This window comes from Procambarus clarkii, chromosome 56 (genome assembly GCF_040958095.1).
Source record: "Procambarus clarkii isolate CNS0578487 chromosome 56, FALCON_Pclarkii_2.0, whole genome shotgun sequence".
Taxonomy (NCBI): Eukaryota; Metazoa; Arthropoda; class Malacostraca; order Decapoda; family Cambaridae; genus Procambarus; species Procambarus clarkii.
Genome location: NC_091205.1, coordinates 11279306 through 11297959, shown reverse-complemented (window position 1 = coordinate 11297959; position 18654 = coordinate 11279306). Strand labels below are relative to the sequence as shown.

The 18654-nt window shown below is 41.8% G+C and overlaps 1 protein-coding gene across 1 annotated transcript in view; it reads left to right on the top strand.

The window, feature by feature from the left end:
• Positions 1 to 12039, top strand: part of LOC138353166 (transient receptor potential cation channel subfamily M member-like 2) — a 176785-nt gene extending 164746 nt beyond the window's left edge. The window contains exon 10 of the mRNA XM_069306033.1: positions 11865 to 12039. Coding sequence (XP_069162134.1) covers positions 11865 to 12039 — 175 coding nt within the window. The remainder of the gene's footprint in view (positions 1 to 11864) is intronic.
• Positions 12040 to 18654: the final 6615 nt, after the last annotated feature.

Here is an 18654-nt window from a genome sequence, read left to right as displayed (position 1 = left end):
TGCAGCTAGCCACCGCCTCCTCCAGCACTTGCAGCTAGCCACCTCCTCCTCTAGCATTTGCAGCCAGCCATCTCTTTCTCCAGCACTTGCAGCTAGCCAGCTCCCCCCCCCTTCCAGAACTTGCTGGTAGATACCTCCATCTCCAGCACTTGCATCTGTCCACCTCCTCCTCCAGCACTTGCATCTGTCCACCTCCTCCTCCAGCACTTGCATCTGTCCACCTCCTCCTCCAGCACTTGCATCTGTCCACCTCCTCCTCCAGCACTTGCATCTGTCCACCTCCTCCTCCAGCACTTGCATCTGTCCACCTCCTCCTCCAGCACTTGCATCTGTCCACCTCCTCCTCCAGCACTTGCATCTGTCCACCTCCTCCTCCAACACTTGCATCTGTCCACCTCCTCCTCCAGCACTTGCATCTGTCCACCTCCTCCTCCAGCACTTGCATCTGTCCACCTCCTCCTCCAGCACTTGCATCTGTCCACCTCCTCCTCCAGCACTTGCATCTGTCCACCTCCTCCTCCAGCACTTGCATCTGTCCACCTCCTCCTCCAGCACTTGCATCTGTCCACCTCCTCCTCCAGCACTTGCATCTGTCCACCTCCTCCTCCAGCACTTGCATCTGTCCACCTCCTCCTCCAGCACTTGCATCTGTCCACCTCCTCCTCCAGCACTTGCATCTGTCCACCTCCTCCTCCAGCACTTGCATCTGTCCACCTCCTCCTCCAGCACTTGCATCTGTCCACCTCCTCCTTCAGCACTTGCATCTGTCCACCTCCTTCTCCAGCACTTGCATCTGTCCACCTCCTTCTCCAGCACTTGCATCTGTCCACCTCCTCCTCCAGCACTTGCATCTGTCCACCTCCTCCTCCAGCACTTGCATCTGTCCACCTCCTCCTCCAGCACTTGCATCTGTCCACCTCCTCCTCCAGCACTTGCATCTGTCCACCTCCTCCTCCAGCACTTGCATCTGTCCACCTCCTCCTCCAGCACTTGCATCTGTCCACCTCCTCCTCCAGCACTTGCATCTGTCCACCTCCTCCTCCAGCACTTGCATCTGTCCACCTCCTCCTCCAGCACTTGCATCTGTCCACCTCCTCCTCCAGCACTTGCATCTGTCCACCTCCTCCTCCAGCACTTACAGTTAGCCATCACCTCCTTGTTGGAAGACTTCCCTCAACACATAATATCTTTAAACAATATGCAGTAAGAAATAACTGCTGTCTTTGTGTTATATAAATTATAAATTAAATTAAATAAGTTATCCCAAAAAGGTGACAATTGTATGTGACAAGTTCTTTCTAAAAAAAACTTATAACAGCAAATATTTGCCGCATCACTTAAAGTCATCTCACAACATCTCATAACTATAAATTAAATTAAACTAAATTACGAGTATTCAATGAAGTAAATAAAACCCCTCTTTCTGGGAATCCATAAAATTAATTTGGGTATGAGTCTCCGTCCCGAGGAGGAAGGGCTGGCCATTTTGAATTGAACAAGGTGGATGTGTTTGGTTGATAGCTCACAAACACTTAATTATTACGTTAGTTTGCAAGTGTTCAACAGCCACATTACTACACGCCATCTTCCAGGATATGTGTCTTTCCCGTGATATAAATTTTAATATGTTATGAGCTCATAGCATAGTTATGTTGTCATGGGTTATGATGCATGAAAACACAAAATGAATGGTGAGCATCTCATAACCTTAAGTTATTAATCTTAATTATCATAAAATAACAATTAAAGCTTAAATTTAACTATTGTTTCGGTCCAATACACAATGTTGTGTGGGGACAGGTAAATTATTTACGATATGAAAGTAATGAATGCGTGGTCAAACACCTGTGTCAATGCATGGTCTGACACCTGTGTCTACACGTGGTCTGACACCTGTGTCAATGTGTGGTCTGACACCTGTGTCAATGCGTTGTCTGACACCTGTGTCTACACGTGGTCTGACACCTGTGTCAACGTGTGGTCTGACACCTGTGTCAATGCGTAGTCCGTCAGCTGTGTCAATGCATGGTCCGTCACCCATGTCAACACGTGGTCCATCACCTGTATCAATGCGTGGTCTGACACCTGTGACAATGCATAGTCTGTCACCTGTGTCAATGCGTGGTCCAACACCTGTGTCAACACGTGGTCCGACACATGTGCCAATGTATGGTCCAACACCTGTGGCAATGTGTGATCCAACACCTATGTGAACGCGTGGTCCGACACTTGCGTCAACACATGGTCCGGCACCAGCGTCAATGCGTGGTCTGACACCTATGTCTATGTAAGGTTCAACACCTGTGGCAACGTGTGATCCAACACCTGTGTGAATGCGTGGTCTGACACCTGTGTCAACACGTGGTCCGGCACTAGTGTCAATGAGTGGTCCAACACCTGTGTCAATGCATGATCCAACACCTGTGTCAACGTCTGGTCGAAACACCTGTGTGAACACGTGGTCCGACACCTTTGTCAATACGTGGTCTGACACCTGTGAGATTCCATCACCACAGGAGGTTTCGAGCCCATGTGATTGATATTCGTCCAGGCCAACTACACTTTTTGTTCGCTAAGCTGACATTAAATTTATTAGAAATATTTAATTGAAATTTACTCTAAGGAGTATATATTTAATTATTGTAATTAATCATTTAAAAACTGTGAAATATTTGAAGCAACTAAGAATTCCTGTCCTGTTGAATTTTAGTATAACCCCAAGCTTTTTAGGAGCTTATTAGTGGGATAAAATTATCTGATACAGTCCACTTGCTAATGAAATAATTTAATTATAAAATCACAAAATTAGTTATTGAATAAATAATTAAATAAATAATAAATATATAATAATTAAATAAATAACAAATAGATAAATAATTAAAATAACATACCAATGGTACATTTTCCCACATTCTTATAGTCCTTGAGATCCTAGATGGATCCCATAACGATTCTACAAACTTCGGTCGTTCTGTTGGTCCATCAACTCATAAATTAACCGGTTCATAAACCACATTCATTTGGTTCTATGAACCTGAATCCTCGTGATCCATAAATAAACTAGTGCAATTAAGCACATTAATATACCTGAGGCTATACAAGACTTTAGACTCCAAGTAGAGTCTTTAGTCAAAGCTCTAGATGCTAAGGCTGATGTGCCTCGAGCAGAATGGGTGTTCAAATGAGAGAGTCAGAGATAATTACCAAAGGAAATTTTGGAATCTCTCTGCTCTCAGTACAAGACAGACATCCTCACCCTGGATAAAATCTTTAAGACTTTGAGGATGATTGTAAATTGTATGATAGTACATGAGAGAGGACGAATAGAGTTCTTCAACTGATGTCTAAAACGACAAAGTCAGTGGAGATCTTGAGGTTATCTTGAGATGATTTTGAGGCTTTTTAGTGTCCCCGCGGCCCGGTCCTCGATCAGGCCTCCACCCCCAGGAAGCAGCCCGTGACAGCTGACTAACACCCAGGTACCTATTTTACTGCTAGGTAACAGGGGCATAGGGTGAAAGAAACTCTGCCAATTGTTTCTCGCCGGCGCCCAGGATCGAACCCGGGACCACAGGATCACAAGTCCAGTGTGCTGTCCGCTCGGCCGACCGGCTCCCAAAGGTACTAACAATAAGCCCAAACAAAACACTTCCACTTCTAAGTGAAAGTCTGGCAGTTTGGGCTCTTATGCAGTGGGTCTCTTTGAATCTTGTTGTTTCTGTGTCACCCAAGGTGGTGACTCCAAAATGTGCTGTAAGCTGGCAAACATGTTGGTTCTGCCATGAGGAACACTATTTACCACTGCACAAATTATCTTGATCGTGCCACTCGTATCAAGCGACTCAAGGAGTTACAAAAATGCCCGAAACATCTCAGGTCACACAACACGAACACCTGTCAGATCCACCTATACACTTTCAACAGGTGCAACAAGGGTCAACACCTTTCAGCACTGTGCGGGAACACAAAAGCAAAGTCTTCAAAACCCAAGGTGGAGGACGATAATGCTTCCACCACGGTACAGTACTGCAAGATGCGACAGGAGATTAGTGTCATGTCTACAAAGTCCAACAATAATGCGACTTTGCCCAATGCCCAACTGACCATAAAAAATATGGAGACCAAGATCTACACCGAGGGTTGTTTTACCAAGGGGTCCCCAGAAGACTTTTGTCACTCAAAAAGTGACAGATGATCTTCAATTATAACCAGCAACCGAGGTAAAATTTATTAGATATTAAGATATTAAAATTTATCATTACTAACTTACTAACACAGGATCTCATGTCTACCAATTGAATCAACCTCATGTATGTTTGGGCGGTTATGTTCGTTCGGTACAAACCATCGTGGTGGACAAAATTCCTTCGGACCTATATGTTCATGGTCTAGGAGCAACTGCCAAATTTCTGAAAGAAACGGGAGTTAAATTGGCAAACAATAAAATTATGTCTGACCACCTCACCAATATTGAAATCCTTGTAGATGCAGATTACTATCATAAATTCTTCACTAGACACATAAAACAAGAGTGAATGAACCTGTTAATGTCTGTGGGAGGCAAATTACTCATTGGTCCAGTGCTGAGTCTGGATAAGCCCACACCTGTAAACAACAAACTAATCAATTTAGTAATGGTTGCATGACTAGCCGAAGAGCAGTCACCACAAATGTTCAGAGCCATGACTGAGGATGAGGTGGAACCCTCTGCCAATAAATGATGAGATCTAGCTACCTTAGGAATCGTTCCTGAATAACCTAGTCCTGACAATGCCTGGACATATTAACAATACCTTGACTTAGGTATCTATAGGGACAACCAATACTAGGACAGGCTACCATGGTGTCTGAATCATCTTCAGCTGCTAACAAACCTTTTCATGTCACAAAAAAATCTCAGGTTACAAAGACAACCTGAGCACCTAAATTATTCCAGCAACAAATCGAAAATAAATTCATTGAAGTCGTATAAAACGACAGCCTTAAGAAAGGACACTATTGCTACACCATGCAGTATTGAAAGCCTCAGTTACTACCCCACTGAGGATAGTCTAGACCAGTACTGCTAAAGGCAAACATAATTATGTCTCATTTAATGACTGCCGTCAAACTGGCCCTAACCTAACCAAAAGGCTTTATGACGTGCTATTAAAATTCAGAACAGGAATTTATGCATATACAGCTGACATAAGTAAGGCATTCCTTTGGATAAGAGTTCCTTTGGATAGGAGATTCAAGTGATTCAAATAGCCATTTAATAACATATAGAGTTACATGAGTCCTGTTTGGAGCTACTTCTTCTCCGTTTTTGCATCTCTGTTTCTGTTTCAGGCTACTTTATACACACACAATTGAAGAAGTCCAATAGCCATTAAAAGACTGACATTAGTAACAATCTGCATGTGAACAATTTATATTACAGTTCTACGGCAGCAGGCTCGGATAACATTTATTATGGCTCAGTGACATTCATTAACATTCATCATTGATCTGTTCATATACTCCTTGTACGTCTCGGTATTTACTAAGTCTGTATAACCAGGTCTGGGAGTCGTCAGTCCCTGAGGACTGGCTCGATGCTGTTGTACTTCGTATTCGGAAACCGGGGTCTGTCGGGACATCCCCCTAAGGACTTCCACGTTATTACCCTCACGAGTTGTGTCTCGTGCAAACTCTTTGAGCGTATGGTAAAGGTTCGTCTTATGTGGTTCTTAGAACACCATCACCACCTCTATCCTTCTCAATTTGGTTTTCGCAAGTGCCGCAGCATGACTGATGTCCTGGTGAATTTGGAGGTCTATATTCGTACTGCTTTTGCTGCGAAGACCTCCGTTGTTGCTGTCATTTTTGACCTGGAAAAGACTTATGACACGGCTTAGAGATACCATATTCTGTCCCTACTTTGTTCTTTTGGCCTTCATGGTAATCTCCCTCTCTTCCTCCAAAGTTCCTCTCTCGTCGTTCCTTTCGAGTCAGGCTTGGTGCCACTCTCTGCCTCTTTTCAGCAATACGAAGGAGTACCCCAAGGTAGTGTTTTGAGCACTACTCTTTTTCTGGTTGCCCTCAATGGTCTTCTTTCCTCCCTTCCTTTTGGCATCTTCTCCGCTCTTTATGTCGACGACCTTACTCTTTGCTGTCGAGGTGATGATTCGCCTCTCCTTCAACGACGGCTTCAACATGCAATTGATGCTGTGTCGTCTTGGGCCACCAATCATGACTTCAAGTTCTCTGCAACTAAAACTTGTGCTATGACTTTTACTCGAAGCATTTCATCCTTCGTCCTTCTTTTTCACTTTACGGTCATTCCCATGTGTACAAAGATTCCGCGAAGCTTTAGGGGTTAATCTTTGACACTCGTTTGTCTTGGTCATCCCATATCTCTTACCTCTGAGTTGAATGTTCTAAGGCTCTTAACCTACTTAAGGTTTTGTCCCACACTTCTTGGGGAGCAGATAGGTGGATGCTCCTCTATTTGCACTTCTCTCGCGTCCTGTCTAAACTCGATTATGGTTGCCCTGCATACTCTTCTGCTTCTCCTTCTACTCTTCGCCGTCTTGATGCTTTGCACCATACTGGGTTGCGCCTCAGCTCTGGTGCCTTTCGTTCAACTCCTACCCTCAGTTTGTATACTGACATTGGCTTCCTATCTCTCCAGGACCGCCATGATCGCTACTGTCTTCGCTATCTTTCACGGTCCTTACAGCATCTTCACTCTCGCCTCGCCTCAAAAGTCAAAGTCACGCTTTGACTTTTACCCATCCTGTAGTTCCTGTTCCTCTTCACCACCTTCCTCTTTCTGTCTCTTTATCTCGCTTACAAGATTCTCTTTCGGTTCGTATTACCAATGTTTCTCCTCGTATTGTTCCCTCCTTGCCCCCGTGGAGGGTCTCCCTTTCCAAATTTTGTACTTCTCTGACCCGCATCACTAAAGTTTTTACCCCTCCTATGGTTTTGAAACACCTTTCCTTGAGCACTTTTCTTTACACTCACACTTTGTTTTCATCTTCACCGATGGGTCTAAGTCTGCTGACCTCTGCTGACGGTGTAGGGTACTCTGTTGTTTTTCCTGACCACACTCATATGTGTCGCCTTCCTCTGGAGGCTAGCATCTTTACAGCAGAACTTCATGCTATTCTCTATGCTCTTCGTCTCCTGCTTTCTCGTTGTTAATCCTCCTTTGTAGTGGTAGTTGACTCTCGTAGTGCCCTTATGGCTTTGGGGTCCTTTAATCCGGTCCACCCAGTGAACATCGAGATTAACATTGGCTGTTTCTTATCTCCCGTAAATTTAAGTCGGTAGAGTTTTGCTGGGCTCCCAGCCATGTTGGTGTCTCTTTAAATGAACGTGCGGATGCTGCCAAGGAAGCTAAGGAAGCTATCCACACTTGTCCCATCTCCTGTAAAGGTATTCCTTATTCCGACTTTTACCCAGTTATTCATTCCTCCATCCTTGCCCGTTGGCAGGGTTGTTGGTCCTCTGTTACTGGTAACAAACTGCGTACTTTTAAGAGTCTTGTGTCCTTGTGGCCTTCCTCCTACCACCATAACTGACAATGGGTAACTGCTCTGGCTAGGTTACGTATTGGCCATATACGTTTAACTCACGGTCACTTAATGGCGCGCCGCCCTGCTCCTTATTATCGAAATTGCATTGTTCTTCTTACGGTCGTGCACATTCTTGTTGATTGTCCTGACTTCCAGGTCGAGTGTGTGTCTTGCTTTCCGACCATCCCTCGGGGTCAATTGTCCTCGATAGAATTCTTGGTGAATCGGATACTTTTGATATCATTTGCTCTATGCATTTCTGTTCTTGTATTGGCATCCTTGGTGATATTTAGCGGCCTCTGATTACTCCGCAAATGTGGTGGTGCTACATAGCCTTCCCAGTTTGGTGCCTTCTTTTGATTATTACTTACTTACTCACAGTCAGAAACTAGAACTTGGATGAAACTTAAACCACCAACTTGACCATGAGGAAACTACTCTCCCAAGTAAGCAAATCCTTCGACCCCTTAGGACTATTAAGTCTGTTATTAATTAAGGGAAAGTTTTGGATGCAGGAATGCTGGATGGAGAAAATAGGCTTAAATGATCTTCTGACTCCAACACTTCAAGATAAATGGCTGTGGTTGGTGAAAGATTTAAATGCCATGGAGACTGTAAAGTTCCCTCCAACTACTAATCAAGATCAACCAATTCACCTGCATGTGTTCTGCGATGCCTCAGGGTATGCTTACGGCACTGCAAAATAACTAGTAACAAATGGGCAAGCAAATTTGCTCACATCTGAAGTCAGAGTGGCACCGCAAAGAAGTGGTCATTTCCTCAACTGGAATTAACTGCCTTGCTACTTGGAGTATGTCTAGCTCATTATCTGACCAAAACATTGAACAGCATTCACTTTGAACTAACAGTTGTGTGGTTAGATAATGAGGCAGTGTTACAGTTGGTTCGCAATAATAATAGCAAAAAACCGCATATGTTAGCAACCGTTTAGAGTAAATTCAAAATTTGTTAGCTTTATACAAGCTCTGGTATGTACCCACTAAGGAGAACCCAGCCGACACTCGCTCCAGAGGTTTGATTCTTAAACAGTTATCTAAAGCCGAGATGTGGTTCCATGGGCTTCAGTGGCTAGCCAGTGACCAGTGGCCTAAACAAAAACCAAAAGTCATTGTGATGACTTTTGTCACTGTCACTGACTTTTGTCACAATGTCACTGCTCCGACTGAGATCCCAGAGCCATGCTCGAATTCAGTAATCTATTGCACTCAGTAATCTGAATTAAATAAACTTCTTAGTCACATAGAGGGTGTTTGACTTCCTACAGAGGGTGGGAATCAAATATAACCTCCCTAGTACTCTAAAATACTGGGTAAAACAAGCCCAGGAACAAACATATGGCAAAGATTATGAAACTTTTAATCTAAAAATTATTGGTGATACAATGCCCGAGTGTGTCTTTACCCAGAACCTCTACTATTCACTAAGGAACGAGTTGTGCACCTTCGTCCCTTTTAGACTACCATGGTGGACTTCACAGGAGCAATAACCCTAACTGGGAACAGGGACAAAATCCCCGTGAAGGCATACATCTGTCTTTTCACATCTGCCACCGCTCGGGAAGTTCCCTTAGAGGTGACTACTGATATGAGTTCAGTCATTCATTCAGGCCTTTCACAGATTTGCTGTCCGCCAATTTCATAATCTCAGACAATGGGTCCAGCTTGGTGGGAGGGGAAGCATGCCTGAAGGAGGTCTGGGATTACTAAGTCGTTTGCACTGCCATAAACTAACAGCAGGGCTACTAGAAATTCATACCACCCAGAGCATCATGGCATGGAGGCTTCTACGAGTGGAGGGTGGGGACAGTAAAATGATGTCTAAGGAACACCCTGCACCCCCATAAAAATCGATATCAGAGAGCTCAAACCGTTGTCACGGAAAAAGTCTGGAGTCAATAACAGACAACTGACATACCTCTCTGATGATAACTCACATCATGAGCTGTTAAGGGTCTCAGTGACAGAGGAGGTTTTTCCAAATATGGAAAATAGTGAAAAAACAAATAAACAAATCACCTGTTAATTGGCATCAGCGTCGTAAAAACTTCATCCCAATATGTTAAGAAATGTTTTTTTTTAAGATTTGTTTTCAAAATAAATGTGTGCACGATGGGCGGCAACCGGTACTGATAATAAAGATAACACCTCCCACATACTGGCAATCGGGGATAAACAGATTCAAACACCTGTCCGGCACACAAACAAGAACATTAGTAGTAATTAGGGACTACAAAGTAGATATGCAGCTGGTGCCACCTGGCGGGCCAGATTTTACACATAATATAGAGTTAGTATGTTTTATGCTGTATTTTATTATATATTATATAAATATATTGTTCAATGGTATTATTTCTTATATCCATATGTATGAAAAGCTCACAACCACTCTTATTGTTTTTTCTCCCCTTTGTTTCTATGCGGATTTTGTTGTAACTTCTACATCTTGGAGAATGCATATCCGGCACTAAGCATGTGAAGTTGGAACGAAATTGGTCAACATGTTAATCAGCCACAGGTGGCAGACCAAGGGTCTGCCACCAAACTTACAAGATATATAATAAATTCGAAGTATTACATACATTGTCAGGAACTTTATCTTCATTTTTCTCTATGAACAGAATTTTCAATTTTGAAACACGGCCAAAAATTCAGATTCTGATCGATGCTCAACATTTTTATATAGTATGTGCAAAGTTCTGAGTTCTAAGGTGATCTTGTTGTCGTTTAGTCGCAAGGCCATAACGTTTCGAGTTATACATTTTTGGGGGTCTAAATTTTGCACATATTTGGATGGCAACATTGAAAATATGTTCTACAGTAAACTATACTCTCAAACAATATTTTGCTTACAAGAAACATAAACCGTATATGCTATTCTGATACCATAATGAATAAAATAATAATTCGTTACATATTAATATTTTGACACCATATTTTAAAATGTGATTTTATTATACTATTTTATTTTTAACTTTTTTCTTTTCAAGTTATGATGTTGATCCATAAGGAAAAGTTGCAGCATTTACCATGTAGATATTATTAAAAAATAATTAAGTATGAGGAAATTTTGGTGCACCGTCACCTAGCCCCTTAAGTCCATCTCATTTGATGTAAGGAGAACCTCTCACTCCTATTGCGTCCCTCATTGACGAGGTACCTGGAGATCTTTTAATATCAGAGAGCGCAACTTGGTTCAGAGTCATAAACACCTATCCAGAGTAATTAGTTGGTGGAATGAAATTTGAACTCGAGAATATTTAACTGCTTTTGTGAGTATCACTATGAGGACAAACTACCGCTATAATGGTATAAAATTAATGACTGATGTAGTTCTGGTGGATAGTGACGGTCCACGCTCAGAATGGCTCTTAGGCTGTATTGTTTCCGTCCATCCAGACAGTCATGGTTTCTTGAGGATAGTAGAAGTGAAGTACAAAAGCACCACTAGCCTCAAGACACTAAAAAAACTAATATTATTGGAGTTATAGGGAGATGAAGTCACCCAAAGAACTCCACAACATGCAAACCCAATATGGGACTATTATTCTATGCAAACTGTCGCACAGAAATGCAAAACTAAATTAAAACAATATATTAATCATTCTGATGAGGAGTGATAACATGTTCTGTCAGTCTTTAAACAATGGAATCGGACCCGTGTTTCCCCGCATGGAATTATGTGGGAAAACTTCCCACATCATTTAATATATTTGCCACAACATGCAATAAGAAATTACTGCTGTTTTTGTGTAAAAATCATAAACTAAATTAAATCAGTTAGCCCTAAAATGAGGGCGTACGTGACAATTTCTCTCTAGGAATCGTACAACAATAACTGTTTCCCACAGCACTTAAAATCATCTTGCAACAAAACCTGATTACATAGTATAACTGTAACAGAATCATTCTGAGGACTGATTATATTAGAAAATGATTCAATAAATTAAATTAAATTACAAGTATTGAAATAAATTAAATAAAACCCCCTGGCCATCTTGAATTGAACAAGGACGCCGTGTTCGCTTAATAGCTCACAAACAGTTAACCTTACATTGTTTTGCGAATGTTAAACAGGCACAGTACTACACGCCATCTCCCAGGATAAGTGCCTTTCCGGTTATAAATTTAAATATGCTCTGAGCTCTTAGCTCAAACTATCATCGGCTATGACGAATGAGAACAACATACGAATGTTGTTTCAAGAGTAGGTTAGCCAAACATATGAATGAGTTTGGGTGTAGATCAATAGGACCCGCCTCAGATGAAATTTCTTCAATTCATATACATAATATCCTTTCAGGTCGTTGTTGGAGGGAGCGTTGTGTGAGGCGGAGGTGCCGGTGGTGGTTGTGGTGGCAGGCGGGGAGCTGAGGCACATCAGGAGGTGCTTCAGGACGCTCGAGCAGGACATACCCATCGTTGTTGTCCGGGCTCTGGCACCGTTGCTGACCTCCTTGCCTCTGCTGTCTCCTTGAAGCACTCCAACCTCAAGTATGTCAGCCACACGATAGCAGGATTATTCCTGCTATCTGAAGGTGATGGGGGGTTACAGCTAGGTGGTGGGTGTGGGGTACAGCTGGATGGTGGTAGGGTACAGCTGGGTGGTGGTGGGGTACAGCTAGATAGTGGTGGTGAGGTACAGCTAGGTGCTGGTGGGGTAGACCCAGATGGTGACAGGTTACTGCTTGGTTGTGGTGGGATACAGCTGGGTGGTAGTAGGGTATAGAAGCCCAGCAAACACAAGACGTTGTTGTTACCCCTACTATCGTTTCCATAGGGATGTGGAAAAGAAAAGTTTGCTAGTATGGGTCAGCGGGCACATGAGAAACCTTTAACCCAAGAATGGTAAAAGTATTTCTTTATGTAATTTGGTAAAATATATCTTTTCTAACACTAGTTTCTCCTTTATATTAAAAAAATATTTTGTTTCCATGTTTAAATATTAAATTTATGTCCACTACACACATAAATTGTGAATGTTGTTTAATATCAGTATGAAATACTTTTAAAAACACTTAGTTATTCTATGATATTGGATTATGTTACACTATTTGTTCCCTTATACATTGAACTATTTGTTCATGTTCATTTATTAAATTTTTATGTCATTTTGTAACATACATTAATATTTATACTAAATGTTGAGTCTGAGTTGTTTGAAAGGTGTGCAAAACACTTTCTTTACTAATTGTTTATTTAATTTTTTATTTTTTATTTCAATACAAAAATTAAGGTGCATCAATATACCTCTTTATTATATACATCTTTATTATAGCAGATGTTACATTAAGCACAAATGAGTGAGTACAAGTAGATGAGTACAACTACATGACTGCAAGAAGGGGAGTACAAGTATGTGAGTACAACTAGGTTAGTACAACTACATGTGCATATCTAGGGGAGTACAACTATGTATTCACCTAGTTGTGCTTGTGGGGGGTTGAGGCTCTGGCTCTTTGGTCCCAACTCTCAACCATCAATCAAGTGATGTACAGATTCCTGAGCCTACGGAGCTCTATCAAACCTACATTTGAAACTGTGTATAGAGTCAGCCTCCACCATATCACTGCCTAATGCATTTCACCTGTTAAGTACTCTGACACTGAAAAAACTCTTTCTAACATCCATGTGGCTCATTTGGGTACTCAGTTTTCCACCTGTGTCCCTTTGTCCGTGTACCACCCGTGTTAAGCATTTTATCCTTATCTACCCTGTAAATTCCTTTGAGACTTTTGTAGGTAGCGATCATGCCTCCCATTACTCTTCTGTCTTTCAGTGTCGTTAGGTGCATTTCACGCCGCCTGTCTTCGTAACTCATGCGTGTCAGTTCTGGGACTAGCCTAGTGGCATACCTCTGAACTTTTTCCAGCTTCGTCTTTTGCTTGACAAGGTACGGGCTCCATGCTGGGGCCGCATACTCCAGGAATGGTCCTACATATGTGATATACAAGGTTCTGAATGATTCCTTACACAGGTTCCTGAAGGCTGTTCTGATGTTAGCCAGCCTCGTGTATACCGCAGATGTAATTATTTTTATGTGGGCTTCAGGAGACTGGTTCGGTGTGATATCAACTGCTAGATCTTTCTCTCTGTCAGTTTCATGAAGTACTTCATCTCCTAGTTTGTATCCTGTGTCTGGCCTCCTGTTTCCACCGCCTAGTTTCGTTACCTTGCATATGTGAATACAACTACATGAGTACAACTAGAGGGGGTACATGTAGGTTAGTACAACTTGAGTACTAGGTGAATACAAGTAGGTAAGTACAATTACACAAGTACAACTAGGGGGAGTAATTGTAAGTTGGTGAGTACAATTAGAGAAGTACAAGTAGGGGGAATACAACGAACTTAGTACAACTAGGTGAGTACATCGGTGTGAATACAGATAGGTGAGTACTATCAGGGTGAGTACAACTAATTGAGTTTAACTAGATGAGTATATAGCTATATGAGAACATGTAGGTGAGTGCATCTAGGTTAAGTACAGTTAGCTGGTTAACACAGCTAGGTGACTACAACTAGGTGAGCACAACTAGGTCAGTACAATTGAACTACTGCAGTACAATTGTGTTAGGTCAGTACAATTCCCCACCACAGGTTAGTGGGTACAGCAAGGTGAATACAAGTAGGTGAGTTCAATTAGATTGTTACAACCAGATTAGTGTTGCTTGGTTAATATGGCTAGATGAATACAGCTAAGTGAGTATAATTAGATGAGAACAGCTAGGTGAGTACAACTAGATGATAAAAGCTATTTGAGTACAGCTAGGTGAGTACAGCTAAGTGAGTTCAATAAGGTGAGCAACATTTGATGAGCTCAGCTAGGTGAATACAACTAATTAAGAGAGTACAATTAGGTTATCTTGAGATGGTTTCGGGGCTTAGTGTCCCCGCGGCCCGGTCCTCGGTCAGGCCTCCGCCCCAGGAAGCAGCCCGTGATAGCTGACTAACTCCCTGGTACCTATTTACTGCAAGGTAACAAGGGCATTAGGGTGAAAACTCTGCCCATTGTTTCTCGCCGGTTCTCGGGATCGAACCCAGGACCATAGGATCCCGCATCCAGTGTTCTGTCCGCTCAGCCACCGGCTCCTGTAGAAGCCCTATATGGCTCCTACAGGAGCCGGTGGCTGAGAATTGCTCTTGAAGCAATTTACATAAAAATAGAACAACCTATCATGAATACCCAAATTTCGGAACAATTCACTGTACCCACCATGAGAGTAAAAACAAGACAGGAACATAACGATGCCAACACACAAGACACTCCTCAACAAACAGCGCCCACTACGCTTGATTAAACTTTGTATGTACCCTATTTAACCTTCTGTTCTCCTTTCTATCTACCGAATTTACACCCATTTCTCCTTAATGTCTACCCATTGTGCACCCTTTGTTGACACAAGACCCCATTGTTCGATCCATTTGTATTCACCTGACCCGCTATTAGTATAAAATATAATGTTCTGGACTGTAACATCACTTGATAAAGAACTATGTAGGTTCGAAACGTCGTGCGATATATATATATATATATATATATATATATATATATATATATATATATATATATATATATATATATATATATATATATATATATATATATTAGTATATTTTGGTAGCAGTCTTTCCTGTAGACATATATTATTAAATATGACCGAAAAAGTAAGATTAATAATTCTAACACGAATTTTCTCGATCTTTCATACATTTCTTTTCACTGTTGGTGGTAATTCAAAAATCAATTCTCCAAAATTCATTTTTATTTCTAGTCTGACGCGATACTTGAGCGCGTTTCGTAAAACTTATTACATTTTCAAAGACTTTAGTTTACACATACACAACTGAATAGAACTTACACATCTCCGATTTGTTTATATCTACCTTTGAGTGAGGTGGATGGGGTGAGGTGGCATTAATAGGGTATTAATTTCATCAACACAAGACAGAACATGAAACAATGGCATTAATAGGGTATAATTTCATCAACACAAGACAGAACATGAAACAATGGGTATTGAATGGAAGTGATTGTAGAAAGCCTATTGGTCCATATTTCTTGATGCTTCTATATTGGAGCGGAGTCTTGAGGTGGGTAGAATATAGTTGTGCATTAATTGGCTGTTGATTGCTGGTGTTGACTTTTTAATGTGTAGTGCCTCGCAAACGTCAAGCCGCCTGCTATCGCTGTATCTATCGATGATTTCTGTGTTGTTTACTAGGATTTCTCTGGCGATGGTTTGGTTGTGGGAAGAGATTATATGTTCCTTAATGGAGCCCTGTTGCTTATGCATCGTTAAACGCCTAGAAAGAGATGTTGTTGTCTTGCCTATATACTGGGTTTTTTGGAGCTTGCAGTCCCCAAGAGGGCATTTGAAGGCATAGACGACGTTGTCTCTTTTAAAGCGTTCTGCTTTGTGTCTGGAGAGTTTCTCATGCATAGGCTGGCCGTTTTTCTGGTTTTATAGTAAATCGTCAGTTGTATCCTCTGATTTTTGTCTGTAGGATAACGTTTCTATTAACAATATCTTTCAGGACCCTTTCCTCCGTTTTATGAGCTGTGGAAAAGAAGTTCCTGTAAAATAGGCTAATAGGGGGTATAGGTGTTGTGTTAGTTGTCTCTTCAGAGGTTGCATGGCGTTTCACTTTCCTTCTTATGATGTCTTCGACGAAACCATTGGAGAAGCTGTTGTTGACTAGGACCTGCCTTACCCTACAGAGTTCTTCGTCGACTTGCTTCCATTCTGAGCTGTGGCTGAGAGCACGGTCGACATATGCGTTAACAACACTCCTCTTGTACCTGTCTGGGCAGTCGCTGTTGGCATTTAGGCACATTCCTATGTTCGTTTCCTTAGTGTAGACTGCAGTGTGGAAACCTCCGCTCTTTTCCATGAATGTTACATCTAGAAAGGGCAGCTTCCCATCCTTTTCCATCTCATAAGTGAAACGCAGCACGGAACTCTGCTCAAACGCCTCCTTCAGCTCCTGCAGATGTCTGACATCAGGTACCTGTGTAAAAATGTCGTCAACATACCTGTAGTATATGGCCCGTTTCAAGTTCATGTCGACTAAGACTTTTTGCTCGATGGTACCCATGTAGAAGTTTGCAAACAGGACACCTAGGGGAGAACCCATGGCGACCCCATCTACTTGCTTATACATGTGCCCATCCGTGCTCAAGAAGGGTGCCTCTTTAGTACAAGCTTGGAGTAGTTTCCTTAGAATATTTTCTGGTATGTCAAGAGGAGTACAGGCTGGATCACGATACACTCTGTCGGCTATCATCCCGATTGTCTCGTCCACAGGTACGTTGGTGAACAGTGATTCTACGTCCAACGAGGCTCTTATCCCTGTGGCCCGTGTGCCCTGCAGTAAGTCAACAAATTCCTTTGGAGACTTCAGGCTGAAGGCGCAAGGGACATAAGGAGTCAGCAGGCCGTTGAGTCGCTTCGCCAGTCTGTACGTGGGTGTGGGTATCTGGCTAATGATTGGCCGAAGTGGGTTTCCATGCTTGTGTGTCTTGACATTTCCATACGCATATCCAGGTTTATATTCCCCAATAATCTTTGGCAGGTGGAGTCCGGATTTCTTGGCGTTCACAGTTTCACTCAGTTTGTTGACCTTTGCTTTTAATTCGGCTGTAGTGTCCTTCGTTACCCTTTGGAATTTAGTTTGGTCAGAGAGTATGAGGTTCATTTTCTCCAGATATTAGTCTTTTTTAAGGATGACGTATATTGGCGACTTGTCGCCTCTCCTGACAACTATCTCCTTGTTCTCACGAAGGCTTTTAGCTGCCGCTTTGAGCTCGGGGGACAGTATGGTGCTTCTGTAATTGCCTCGATTCTTTCCTCCTTCCGCAATAAGTTCTGCTTGTAAGGTATCTTTGGTAGTGACCTTCTTTTGTGTCTCGAGGTCGAATATGTCGTCCAACAGGATTTCCAACTCCACTTTCCGGGCCATCTCACTCGGTCTGGACATAACGTGACAGTTTATACCCAGATTTAGGAGTGATTTGGTCCTCAGTGAGGTTAATTCCTACAAGGTTCAGGAAGCCATCTCTTGGTCGTGGAATTGCCATAGGTCCTCCATATAACGTTGTTAGTTTCTTGATAATCCTTGTTTCAGTGCTGAGGTGATGTCGGTCTGTGAGGATGTCGAGGTGTTGTTCAATGCGGGTACGGATACTTTCGTCGATGTTGCTATTTCTCCATTCGTTTGTAGCATGAAGTAGTTGCGTTTTGTTGTCTTTGATTTCATTTTCCGCCTTGTATATCTGATCACGAATCAGATCCTGGCGATATTTTATCGTGAAGGCTTGATTCCTTGCTGCTGGGTCGTGCGTTTTAATATTAGTATATTTTGGTAGCAGTCTTATTTAATAATATATGTCTACAGGAAAGACTGCTACCAAAATATACTAATATTAAAACGCACGACCCAGCAGCAAGGAATCAAGCCTTCACGATAAAATATCGCCAGGATCTGATTCGTGATCAGATATACAAGGCGGAAAATGAAATCAAAGACAACAAAACGCAACTACTTCATGCTACAAACGAATGGAGAAATAGCAACATCGACGAAAGTATCCGTACCCGCATTGAACAACACCTCGACATCCTCACAGACCGACATCATTCATGAAAACTTGGCTTATTAGGCAAATCAGGCCTTGCATAGTAGGCTGAGAAGTGCGTTCTGGCTACTAGGTACGACATACATATAATATATATATACATATATATATATATATATATATATATATATATATATATATATATATATATGTCGTACCTAGTATAATATATATATATATATATATATAATATATATATATATATTATATATATATATATATATATATGTCGTACCTAGTAGCCAGAACTCACTTCTCAGCCTACTATTCAAGGCCCGATTTGCCTAATAAGCCAAGTTTTCCTGAATTAATATATTTACTATAATTTTTTTCTTATGAAATGATAAAGCAACCCTTTTATCTATGTATGAGGTCATTTTTTTTTATTGGAGTTAAAATTAACGTAGATATATGACCGAACCTAACCAACCCTACCTAACCTAACCTAACCTAT